The following is a 12552-nucleotide window of genomic DNA, read 5'->3' as shown; positions in this document are numbered from 1 at the left end:
CGCTGGACTGAAATCACAGCTTCCAGGAGATGGCAGTAAAGCTTTGCAGACACTAGCATCAATAAAACAAGCCACTTGCATACGTCTGTCAGGCTGTCAGTTTCTGACTGTCTCTGTTCTGTGTGAAAGGTGCCGATGGAGTACAACCACCTGCAAGAGATCCCCATCATGGCGCTGAGGAACAGGCTGCTGCTTGCTGCATCACATCTCGGAGGCTATTCTGCCCGTGTATACCCATGTTTGACCTGGAGGGTCGGCTGGGCCAGACAGGCCACGGACCCCCTGTCGGTTTTGACACACTCAGGGGCATCCTCATCTCCCAGGGCAAGGTGGGGGGCCTGGAATTCACACCCAGAACATGCAGAATAAAGCACAAAAGAGCGGATATACAGCCAAAATGAAATCTTTTGATATGTTTTGATTGGCACTAATATATTGTTTATCTGGTTTCTGTGAACAGGAAGCAGCTTTCAGGAAGTAGTTCAAAGCCACAATGGTGAGAGACAGACGCATGGACCTGTGGTGGAGCTCACAGGATACAGGTACATTTATTCTCTCATAATCTCACAGTGACGTTTATCTTTCTTCAAGCTTCCCCCCCCCCCCCCCCCCCCCCTCTCTCTCTCTCTCTGTCTGTGTGGTGTGTGTGTGTTCTCTCTCTCACTGTGTGTCTCACTCAGACGGTCATTACATGACTTCTCTTTTATAAGGGATTTTTCTCTGTGAGAGAGAGCGAGAGAGAGATCTGAGCTCCTGCTCTGTGGGGGTTCCTGGACTGAGTGCTAGACTTTACTAACACTCCCCCCCCCCGGTTGTAGCCACGGTGCAATGAGCTGTCATATCCAGTATTTCATGCCCTTCAGTATTCTCTATCCAGAAGGAAGTTATTAACAGAAACGAATAAAATCATAAGAAGTTTTTTTTCTTCCTCACCCTGCAGGTGAAGCGTTCCCGGAGCAAAGGGGGTCTTGCTGGTCCAGACGGAACAAAGTCTGTGTTTGGTCAGATGTGTGCCAAGATGAGCTCGTTCAGTCCAGACAGCCTGCTGCTTCCTCATCGTGTCTGGAAGGTCAAATTTGTTGGTAGGTGTCCATGTCCACAAAAATCTCTGATGTGGAGTTTCCTTAAGCTTTATGTAAATTATCAACAAAGAGCCTTTACTCATCCTGGTCATTTTAACTCAACCTGTGTTAAAATTTTTTCAGGGGAGTCTGTGGACGATTGCGGCGGAGGCTACAGTGAGTCCATCGCAGAAATGTGTGAGGAGCTGCAGAACGCCCTGACTCCGCTGCTCATTGTCACCCCCCAACGGCCGCGACGAGTCAGGCGCCAACAGGGACTGTTTCCTGCTCAACCCCGCCGCCAAGTCCCCTCTTCACATGAGCATGTTCCGCTTCCTAGGTATATCCAGTTATCTCTCAGTCAGTTTCTGCTGCTGTGTTAATCCTTGATAAACAAAAACCAAAAATATTCATGTTCATTTTAAAACGCACAAATGCTCCTTGTGCATTTTCACTGATAAAAACACCTGGCCTGAACAGTTGAACATGCTGGCATTTTCTTCAACACTGTGGCACATGGTGTGTACAGGTTTGATCTGGTGGGTAATGCGCTCTGCCTTGCTGTGTCTGTAGGAGTTCTCCTGGGTATTGCAATCCGGACTGGAAGTCCTCTTAGTCTGAATCTGGCAGAGGCCTGTATGGAAACAGCTGGCAGAGCATGAACCTGGACCATTGCTGACCTCAGTGAGGTACGTACACACCCCTGCTCCTTAGTGCACCAAGGGGCTCTCAGTGTGAGTGCAATGATGAGGATTGAATGTGTGAAAGAATAAACACTTGCATAGACATATTTACCTTTTATGACTTGTCTAAGAATATGTCACTTAAAAAGAAAAAAAAATCTCTGGCCGTTTTCAGAGGTTTCCTTGGTGTGTTTGCTCTGGTCTGATCTGTTGATGAGTTTATAAACTTGGAATCAGTTAATGTTTGTAAACTTGGAGCGTTTTCCAAGGTTGAGAATGTGAGAGGATCTTAACAATTGTAACCATGGTAATTATCTGGGCAATATACCAGGCGTAAATACACCAGTAGAATGCTGAATGCATTTAGAGGAAACATCTTGAAAATACTATACAATTTGCAAAGAAGACGTGCTGCTTCATACGATGATGAGAAGAATGGAGGAGGGATCCACTTTGAAAACCCTCTCTTGAATACAACAGACACTGCTGTTTGTCGGCTGATTTCTAACTGTGAGACGTGAAGCTTCGCAGTGTGAAATTCTTTTTACTCTTTGGTAACACTGTTGTGAATGACACTTAAACCTTGTATTGTAATTTGTTGCACTAATGATTAGATCTGAAGAATGTGAACCCTCTCATCCACAGGTGGCATTATTCAGATCAAGTCTCTGCAGTTTAGAATTTAGATGACTTCAAAAAACTCACATGAAACAGGGAGAAAAGTGTTTTAGGATAATAATACAAAACATTTTCTTGCATGAGGCTCATTGTTTAACATTTCAAACCCTCATAAGCTTCATTATAACCTTTACATTCCTCGACAGATTAAAAGCATAAGCCCATTATCTCCCTGCTCTAAATGGTACAGAGTACTACAGTGTGACAAGTGTCTTTAAACTCTACTTGCTCTTCGGGCAAATATAATCTTGCATTCATTTTTATCGAAATAAGTAAGGATGGACAAACTTTGTAAGATGACGTGAGTCCACCCGGATCCCTCACGCTGTGATCATGAGCTCCAGAACCATCTCTCAGAGAGTATTGGGGTGGGAACAAAAAGGCCCCGCTCCCTCACAAAGCTTCTCTTGTTTTGCGGTTTTGCCCTTGAGATATTCCAAAGGTTAGATAAGAAATGAATCCAGCACAAGACTGGAGAGAGAGTGGAACCGTGTGGAGCTCACGGGAACTGGGCTGTGGGCATGAGTGTGCTCTCCTGCGCACACACTCAAACAGCTGATCGTACCGTACATACCAGCTAAAGGGATAGTTTATGAAGTTCTTGTCTCATCTCATGTGTTCCTCCCCAGGTTGATAAGGATTTTATTCCCGGCTTGATGTACATCCGGGACAACGAGGCAACGGCCGAGGAGTTTGAGGCCATGACCCTGCCCTTCACGGTGCCCAATGCCAGCGGCCAGGACATCCAGCTCAGCTCCAAGTACTCCCACATCACCCTGGAGAACCGTGCAGAATATGTGCGCCTGGCAATTAACTACAGGTGAAAAAACAATAGCTGAATGAGTAAAAGTTACATTCTCCTGATTTTTGTGTGTGTGTGTGTGTGTTTACCCTCCTGCCTCTTGTGTTTTCCACCCTGCAGGCTCCATGAGTTTGACGAGCAGGTGTCTGCAGTGCGCGAGGGCATGGCTCGAGTGGTTCCTGTTCCCCTACTGTCTCTTTTCACCGGCTATGAGCTGGAAACTATGGTGAGTGGGAGCCGTTTTACCTTGTCCCATTTCTTCCGTTCTCACTCAATGGGCTGATTTTTTATTTTTTATTTGTATAATCCCTCAGGTGTGTGGAAGCCCAGACATCCCACTCCACCTGCTGAAGTCAGTGGCCACCTATAAAGGGGTGGAGCCGACATCACCGCTCATCCAGTGGTTCTGGGAAGTAATGGAGTCCTTCTCCAACACAGAGAGGTCTCTTTTCCTGAGATTTGTCTGGGGTCGCACACGTCTGCCTCGCACTATTGCTGACTTCCGTGGGCGGGATTTCGTTGTGCAGGTGAGACGGGGAAAACCAACAACTTAAAGTTTGATATTTTAAGAAATGTGTTACATTATGAGTTGTGTGATTGCTTTTAGGTCCATTTATAGTTTGTCTTTTAGCGTTAGAGTTAATAGCTGTGTCCCAGCTCTGGTGCTGCCTCCTCTGAAGGCCCAACCAAATGAGACAGGTCTACAGAGGATTTTTTTCGTGATTGGTGTCACCATCTTGTCCCACCCTTACTGCTGATGCTCAGCAACTCAGCTGCTTTTGGACACGATGAGAAAGCTTTAATGCCCCTTGGTTTTTTACCATGTTTACCATTGCTCGGTACATTTGAAGGGTGATACTCAAGCATTGGACGTAAAATTGCTTGCTGACATCATTACCTCTGTGAAAAATGGTTTGTCACCTAAGCGCATTGAAGCCTGGGATAATCAGAATCAGAATCTGAATTCTTTTTATTGCCAAGTATATTTACACATACAGGAAATTGCCTTGGTGTGGTTGGTGCATTTTGACATAAAAACAACAATCGGACATAAAACAACAATATATACAGAAAGAACAATAAGTTATGTTATGGGCACACGAAGGATCCACCCATTCAAGCCCTTGTTTCTCAGGGATGGAAAGATACATACGGTCACATTTGGAATCTTGAAATGAGACAGTTAAGTCACGCAGCTGTGTTGCAATTGTTTATATTTTGGCAAATACAGTGTGAATACACAGTCTTGAATTGAATATATATAACACCACTGCCCATCTGGGAAAAACATGAGAACCCTAGTTTGACCAGAGCCCAGCTCACTGTTTCCCCTCTTTCCAGTCTTTATCCTAAGCTAAGCTAACCCCCTGCTGGTTGTAGCTTCATGTTTACTGTAGAGAGTGTGTTTCTTAAAATGACTGTTTTTAAGTTAATTGTTGTGTAGTCATGAGACACTAACATTAACCTGAATCTAATTTATCTTCACCCTCTTCAGGTTCTGGATAAGTACAACCCTCCTGACCACTTCCTGCCAGAGTCCTACACGTGTTTCTTCCTGCTCAAGCTGCCCAGGTACTCGTGTAAACAGGTGCTGGAGGAAAAACTCAAATATGCTATCCACTTCTGCAAGTCCATCGACACCGACGACTACGCCCGCATCGCACTGTCCGGGGAGCCCGCCGCTGACGACAGCAGCGAAGACTCCGACAACGAGGATGCAGACTCCTTTGCTTCTGACTCCACCCAGGACTACTTAACTGGACACTGAACTCTGACCTCTGCAGAAGAACGAGTAGAAGAAGAGCCGCCACCGAGAGACTGCGTTAGTGTCAGCTAATAACACACACACATTCATGTAGGCATTCTACTAAGACACAAACGTCTGTGGGGGAAAAATGTGCAATGAGCTTTAAAAGCATTATAAGCTAAAGAGAGGAACAAACACACGTTTGCTCTGATTTAGTTTCTTTCAAAATATTTGGGGTGATCAGCTGCACATGTGATTGTTGTGTTACATGGGAATTATGTATAATATTACAGTTACACAGTTTAAAGAAGAAAAAAAAAAAAAAGGCTCCAGCCTGGCACCGTGGTAGATTTCTCCCTCTGGTTTATGTGAATTACCTGTCCCTAGTTTGTATATAGAAAATGATGTGTGACAGAACAGTAGTATTTCTTTTTATTTCTTGGTAACAGCCATGTTTCTTTGTTAAAGTAAAAGAAAAAAACATTTTTAACTTGAAAAAGTCACTGTTTCTCACTCGGCTCACGTCAGTCGGAGCCCACTGAAGGGTCATTTTAAGATTCCTGTATTTCCCCCTCCCCCCACCATGTTTGTGCACTGTCTCCTTAAAGAATGTATATAATATGATTGTGCCATGTATTCACAGAGGGTCTCATTCCTGCATATTACATGTTCATACATTTCTGTTAATAAATACAAAAGAAAAAAAGATTAAAACCTTGAGTAAGTGACTGAGTGAGTGAGTCTTCCTTTTAGTTTCAGAAAGCAAGTCTCCATAATGTGCATTTTAAATGTTTAGGTAAGGACTTGTTTTAGGGCTATGATTATTTTAGGGTTAGGGTAAGTTTAGGTTAATATCAGGGTAGATTGGGTTAGGCTAAGATTAGGTTGCAGTTCAGTTTAGGTTAGAGTTTGGGCAAGGTTAGGTTTACATTAGACTTAGGGTAAGGTTACAGTTAAGTTTCGATTAAGGTAAGGTTCAATGTCAATGTAATATCTGTGTGTATTTTAATCTAATATTTTATACATGCCAGAAACACAGCAGGATGTGCAGGGTTCTTTCTTGAAAAAGAAATTAAGCAGAAAGAGAAACAAGGAGCTTTTGTAATAATTTCTTTTGAAACACTCGTTTCCTGTGTTGATGTTTTATGTCGTCACTCGACAAACAATGTCGTCTGGATTAAGGCTCTTGTGTAAAATGCATTGGAAAGGGTTAAAATCCTGATCTCGTGAAGCCATTGGATTTTAAAATCAGGTTTTTTCGCCCTTGATTCACGTGGAGTTTTAGTCAAAATTTTTCAGATTGGCTTTATAATTTCTCCAAGGGTCCATTTTAATATGTGGCATAGAGGTTGAGGCCGGACAAAGGTGCAGTGTTACCTGTATACTGTACATCTCTGTTAAACCTCTATGGGATTAAAGAAATCTCCCATAGTTAAGTGTAGCGTGCTGCTGTCACCAGTGCTCCAGCATCATGAGCTGGGACTGAGCTGAGAGAAGAAGGTGATGTGATGTTGGGGGTCTTAAGACCCTTACTCATGCTCAGACTCTCTCAGACTACACATTCCTTACGGTGTGTCTGGCTGTAGTAAACGCCCCCCCTGTGTGTGTATGTGTCGTCTACTCGTCTACTTCCACTCCACCCATGCATAGTTCTGTGTAGTTCAAAGGCACAAGCAGAAGAAGAAATAAAAACGCTTTATGAAGGATTGATTTGGCTTAAAAATCCTCAGCATTCTTTGTCGACTTAGTGCTTTTACAGAAATAATCACAAAGAACATTATGCTGGTGGGAGTCAGGTGCTTTTCAATACAATCCAGAGACTGAAGGTGGAGGGGAGGAGGGGGCAGGCGAGGAATGAATGGTCTCCATCCACGCGTGTGTGGTTGTGTCATATGGTCTGTTACATAAACCAGGGGGCGTTCACACAGGAAAAATGGGAGTGTTTCTGTTCATGTAGCCTCCTGAATTACCAATAAATATATATATTAGCAGTAACATGGCATATTTTTTAAATGTTCTACTATTTTATACCAAAAAATACAGCATTGAAATTATTCACAAACATTATCCACTGGTAACTATCCTTATATAACTTTTCGTTGTTGTGTTATGAGGCATTCACAGGCCTTGGTTGAGGTCAGGAAACGATAGCAATCTCTTTTGAAAGAGAAAAAGTGAATGCTGACTCCAGACACGTGTTTCCCCCCCTAACCACCTCCACCTAACCACAGACAGGAATGTGGATACAAACCCCGTCACTGGTGTGACTGTCCTGTGCTTTGTACTATCACCACCCATCACAACCTCCTCCTCCCCCGGGGACTCCAGCACTGCTTATAAATGTAGCGCTTCATTCATTCATCAAAAAAAAAGAAAAGAACATTGCCACTGAATATAATCCAGCAGGTGATTATGTTTCCCATAAAATGGTTTGTTTGTATTTCTTTCACCAATCACAATTGTTATGGGCGGCACTGAGACTAGGGAATTATTTTGTAGAGAATTTCTAATAACAGGAGAAGTTCAACACTCACAATGTGCGGGTTCTGTAGGGGGGGCTCACGAGGTAGTCCACAATAAATGCGTCTTTATATTTTCAATGTAAGGGTTAGAAGTATTGCTTTTTTCCTCTTCCTTTTCAAGAGCGTGGTCTTTCAGTTTGAGAGCAGGACTTATTGAATCCATGTTCACATTCTGTAATCAGACGTTTTCTTGTATCAACATGAAGTGAACCGACTCTCTGTAGATGGCTTCGGCTATTATGCAGCAAAGTTTTGCTGCTAAGTTAGTTTTGTTGGTTGAAACCTGTTTAGGTGAAACATCTGTATGTGGGAGAGATGATCGCTGTCATTAAACAAAAAACAGTAAAAGAGGTTGATGTTGCACTTGAGTACCAGACTGGAAGCACGAATGGAGCCGAATGCAACTTAAGATTGACGCCCAGTTCATAACTAGAGTGTGCATTTGATTACTGTGACTATTTGCATATTTCAAGGAGAGGGTTGCATGAGCACCATGGCGGTTGTACATGAGGGTACAGTGTTGGCGTCTGTGGGGTGATCAGAAGTGATACTTCTTTGGGGGATGTTTTTCCTCACCCTAGTTGACGATTAAGGACAGCGGATGTTGCACCTTGTACAGATTGCTAAGAATGATTTATTAATATTTGGGTGTAAATGAACAATTTCATTTAGAATATGGATTTTTATCCGTAGATATTATTCATGCAAGTTGAAAACAAATAAAGTACAAACAACCAACAGACTAAATACTCAACCCGAAAGAAATGAGCATATTTGCTTTTCAGTGGAAAGATCCCAGTTTCTTTTTGTTGCAGGATCGAGGGTGATGCGAACCTTATCCCACTCTTTGTGTCACCATCTATAACGACTATTGAAGACTAATGACTTTGCCTGGTTAACTCTTGACTTTTCGTCTAGCGCCACCAGCAGGTTCCGTCCAATCCCCAAAAATAGGCCAACATCCTCAGGACTTTACTTTACAAACTTAAATTTTTCCAGAGGGTACATTTTCTCCACTTTTATGATCCTCTGTCTTTTCCTCTAAAACTACCATCAGGTCAAATAATATTGTTGTATGGCCAAAAACCTCAACTAGGTCATTCCATCATCTTGATGTTCTTTGTTGTTTGTGTATGTCTGACACAATAGACATTACATGAACTAAGCATCACATCAGCATTGTTATAGGGAGATAGCCTGCTGACGTTAGTATGCAGCCCGGAGCACTGGTGAGGCTGAGTAGTCACACAGAGCTCACTCAGCCTTTCCAGGAATTAATACTGCTTATACATGGTTCACCGGTCCTCATGACTCCAGCCACAGTTCTGCATACTTTGATCAAGTAAGTTATACTGCACATGACTGATCCACTCCTTCCCAACCCAGCTCTTATACTAACCCACCTAAAACTGAGCTTTATGTTTCAGTTCTTATAAATACAGTCAAGTTCCTGACAGTGGATCTACATCCTGCACATGAAGCATTTCACTACTCATCTCTTTCAAGAGCGGTTCTCCTCTCACACACAGTCAATACAGTACGGATCTACAGTGCTGATAAAAGTGGATCAGCCAAGGAAAGGTACAGAAACAGGGTCATCCTGCTTTTGTCCACCTCCCACATGCAGTCACATGCTGCTGCAGACCCACAGTGCTGCCTTCCCTCGCTGCCTGTCTCTCAGTCTGTCTGTCTCTCTCTCATTGTCTGTCTGTCTGTCTGTCTGTCTGTCTGTCTCTCTCTCTCTATCTATCTATCTGTCTCTCAGCCTGTCTCTCAGTCTGTCGGCCTGTCTGTCTGTCTGTCTGTCTGTCTGTCTGTCTGTATCTCAGTCTCACAGTCTGTCTGTCTGTCTGTCTGTCTGTCTGTATCTCAGTCTCACAGTCTGTCTGTCTGTCTCTCTCTCTCTATCTGTCTATCTGTCTGTCTGTCTGTCTGTCTGTCTGTCTGTCCTTCTCTCTCTCTCTATCTATCTATCTATCTATCTGTCTCTCAGCCTGTCTCTCAGTCTGTCGGCCTGTCTGTCTGTCTGTCTGTCTGTCTCTGTCTCTAGATCTGTGTGATCTAAATTCAGTGGTTGAAGACACTTTTGTTCAATTCTGCTTCTACATCCTCAGACTAACAATGTTTCTTCATAACTAATATTAAAGCTTCATCCAGTTATTCTTAATAGTCCTAATATTGCATTAAATAAATAAAAAAAGTTATACTGTATTTCAGTACAGTTTTTATCTGAGTGTTATATTCAACCATGTATTAATACATAAAACATCTTCCTGATGTGTGTATATGTTATAATACACATTAACTATACAGCTTCATGCAGTAATATGACAGTTCCCACCATATTAGTGTTCCACATTAACTACTACTTTTTAGCTTCCATGCCTGCACGTACTTAACATGCTATTAGGAGATCTTTAGTATCTTAAGAGGATCACCATCCTGCCAGGTTCCTGTGGCCCGGGTCACAGGCTGAGACTCTGACCATGTGACTGCAGCTTCGACAGTGGGAGTCCACAGCCAGCGAAGCCTTCAAAATATCCCTCTCTCACTCTCCCCTCTCCTCTTCTGTCTGCTATCAGATACCCTTCCACCAAAAAAACTTCATCAGATATCAGAAATACTTTGACCATACAAGTTCTCATGAGAATCATTTAAAATTCAGCTTATTGATATCTTATGAAGAAGACAACCAGTCATGCACAATTCAGTTTTGAAGCAATGAAGTATTTCCATTTTGATGATGATCTATTATGTTATTAAATTAACATTTGATGAAATGGTTGTTTCACATTTTTTTAATGTTTGTTATTTGTGTTACATTACACGAGATTCCTTTGATCCCTGAAGACGATGGAAATGCCAAGATGGTGGACGTGAAGTGCGCTAAAAGTTAATGTCAGCCTCATTTTCTCTATTTTATCAGTAGTTGTTAGTGCTGGAATTTGAATATGTAATTACCTCTGCCAAACAGGTCATGTTTTCATTCCAGTTTTTCCGTCTGTCAGCAGGATCTGTCAAAACTACTTAACCAATTTCCATGCAATTTAGTGGAGGGGTGGGCCTTGACCCAAAGAGCCCATGGGGTGGAGGTATATGTGCTTTCCGAGTGCCTTTCTCGTTGTTTGATATCTCCTCACATGTATAGAAAGAAATCCTCCATCCAGCTACCTGACCACAATGAAGTGTGTCACATAAACTCATGGAAAGTCTTTCTGCATCCGATATTTAGATGTGGAGTCCGTATCAGAAGCTCAGGGAGCAGACACCATCAAAATTCACCACAGCATCAATAAAGTCCTGCTTTAACCGCATTAATACATCAGCAGTAATAATCCAAGTTTGGCATTAATAAGTATTTTTATATGACACATGAGCACATGAAATTAGTCAGTACTCAAGTAATGAATCTACGGAGAATGATCATATGACCGTTCAGTCCCCCTCACATCTACGGAGCTCAAAGAGAAGTGAAAACAAGTTGTCTACTCTGGCTTAAAACAATGCTGATGAGACCGGTGATGCAAAACAGCCATGTTCTGTTCTGTAAAACCAAACAATGAGCTGAAAGGAGTTGACCGATGCCACTGATCCACTGCTGCCTTTCTTACAGAGGTCCCAGGTTCAGGGGATAATGTGAGACCTCAGGCCCTGGGGTTGAAAAATTCACGCCAGCACCACAGCTAATGGGAAGCTTAAACTCTTGACCCATGGCCCGTCGCTGCACAGTCCAAAGGGTAAGCAACTATTATGATGTTGGCTTGGAAATGTGTGGTGGGGTCTCACCATATCATCACAATTTCATCATGCCTCCTCAAAACAGCAGAGCAGCCATCACTCAATGTAGATCTGGGCCAATAATACTCCCAAAACTCATCTTAAATGTTCTATGTGTATCATTCAGAAAACTCCTGATATCAATGTCACTGTTGACCTTTAAGTATACAGCAGCATCGTGTAGCCTGTGTCTGCCTGCACACCGTAGGCAAACCATTCTACATCATTGACCTGATACTCTATCATCACTCTAATTCAAATTTTGCGCAATACATAATACATTAGACCTTTTTGTATCGTCAAGTAATGTTCTACCTCTTTTACATGAAAATTACACAAGGTATTTTAACGCAGATAAATCTATAAAAGGGGCAATTGATTCCTTTCCCACTGCCGGAAAAAGAGTTGTGTTTCTATTTTTTCCCCCAGTTAGTGAGGTTCAATGTCACGAAAGTACCAACAACTGAGGCGTTTTCTCTCTCTCTCTCTCGCACGTTCACCCTGGTGTCATGTTTCCATCACTGCTGATTGGAGGCCAAGACGATAAAAACCTGTATCTACGGTGGTTGAGAGCTTGATAAAGAAAACACATGTAAATACGTGCTTAATAAGAAAAACTCTTCAAATTGCGAAAACGACAGGGGAAATGTTTCCAGGGGACCCAAAAAAGTGACAAATCTGGCTGTAGCTCAATGCTTTGTGAAGTTCCATCACCACTGACGAGTAGCAGACATTGAACTACGGCCAGGTTTGCTTGTGTTGTGACTTTTTGTGTCGTCAAATTGCTGAGGTTGTTTTCTTAATTTGCTCGTGTTTTTTCTATTTGCTTGTGTTTTCTTAATTGTCCTTGAGCTTCCTCTTCAAGCTTTTCATCAGCTCGCCTTGAGGAAGTTTTGTTCGGGTTAGATGTGGATTTCTTCTTGCTGTAGCTCAAGCTTACCTCTGATACATCTGTGCCAGTGCCCTGATGAATTGGGAGTGGTGGCTTGTCCCCTGCCCATTGTTGCTCTCAGAAAGGTTAGTTAGCTATCTGCTGAGCCAGAGAGGTCACAGGGTTGGCATCACATGATCTCACTAATCTACAGTAGACTGAGAGGGAGGAGGGTGAATACAGTTCAATCTCTGTGATGAAGACCGCATCTGATTCTCACCAGGCTGATGAAGAGTGTAATGATGAGCTGAAATATCCGAAAGATGATTATTGAAAAAGTTGAGAGAAAAAAGGTCGAACCACAAGGTCTATTTAGTTGCTCTTCTTGAGCTTTGTATTGCTACACGTGAT

At 42.7% G+C, this 12552-nt stretch overlaps 1 protein-coding gene across 1 annotated transcript in view; it reads left to right on the top strand.

Annotated features, from left to right (window-relative positions):
- herc2 (HECT and RLD domain containing E3 ubiquitin protein ligase 2) overlaps positions 1 to 5688 on the top strand; it is a 43004-nt gene extending 37316 nt beyond the window's left edge. Inside the window, 13 exon segments of the mRNA XM_034582090.1 lie at positions 130 to 192; positions 194 to 214; positions 216 to 329; positions 461 to 506; positions 509 to 536; positions 934 to 1082; positions 1206 to 1303; positions 1305 to 1401; positions 1635 to 1750; positions 3052 to 3242; positions 3345 to 3450; positions 3539 to 3751; positions 4720 to 5688. Coding sequence (XP_034437981.1) covers positions 130 to 192; positions 194 to 214; positions 216 to 329; positions 461 to 506; positions 509 to 536; positions 934 to 1082; positions 1206 to 1303; positions 1305 to 1401; positions 1635 to 1750; positions 3052 to 3242; positions 3345 to 3450; positions 3539 to 3751; positions 4720 to 4992 — 1515 coding nt within the window. The 3' untranslated portion in view covers positions 4993 to 5688.
- The last annotated feature ends 6864 nt before the right edge of the window (positions 5689 to 12552 follow it).

Source organism: Hippoglossus hippoglossus, chromosome 4, assembly GCF_009819705.1.
Source record: "Hippoglossus hippoglossus isolate fHipHip1 chromosome 4, fHipHip1.pri, whole genome shotgun sequence".
NCBI classification, from domain to species: Eukaryota; Metazoa; Chordata; class Actinopteri; order Pleuronectiformes; family Pleuronectidae; genus Hippoglossus; species Hippoglossus hippoglossus.
This window is presented reverse-complemented; position numbering and strand designations above follow the sequence as displayed.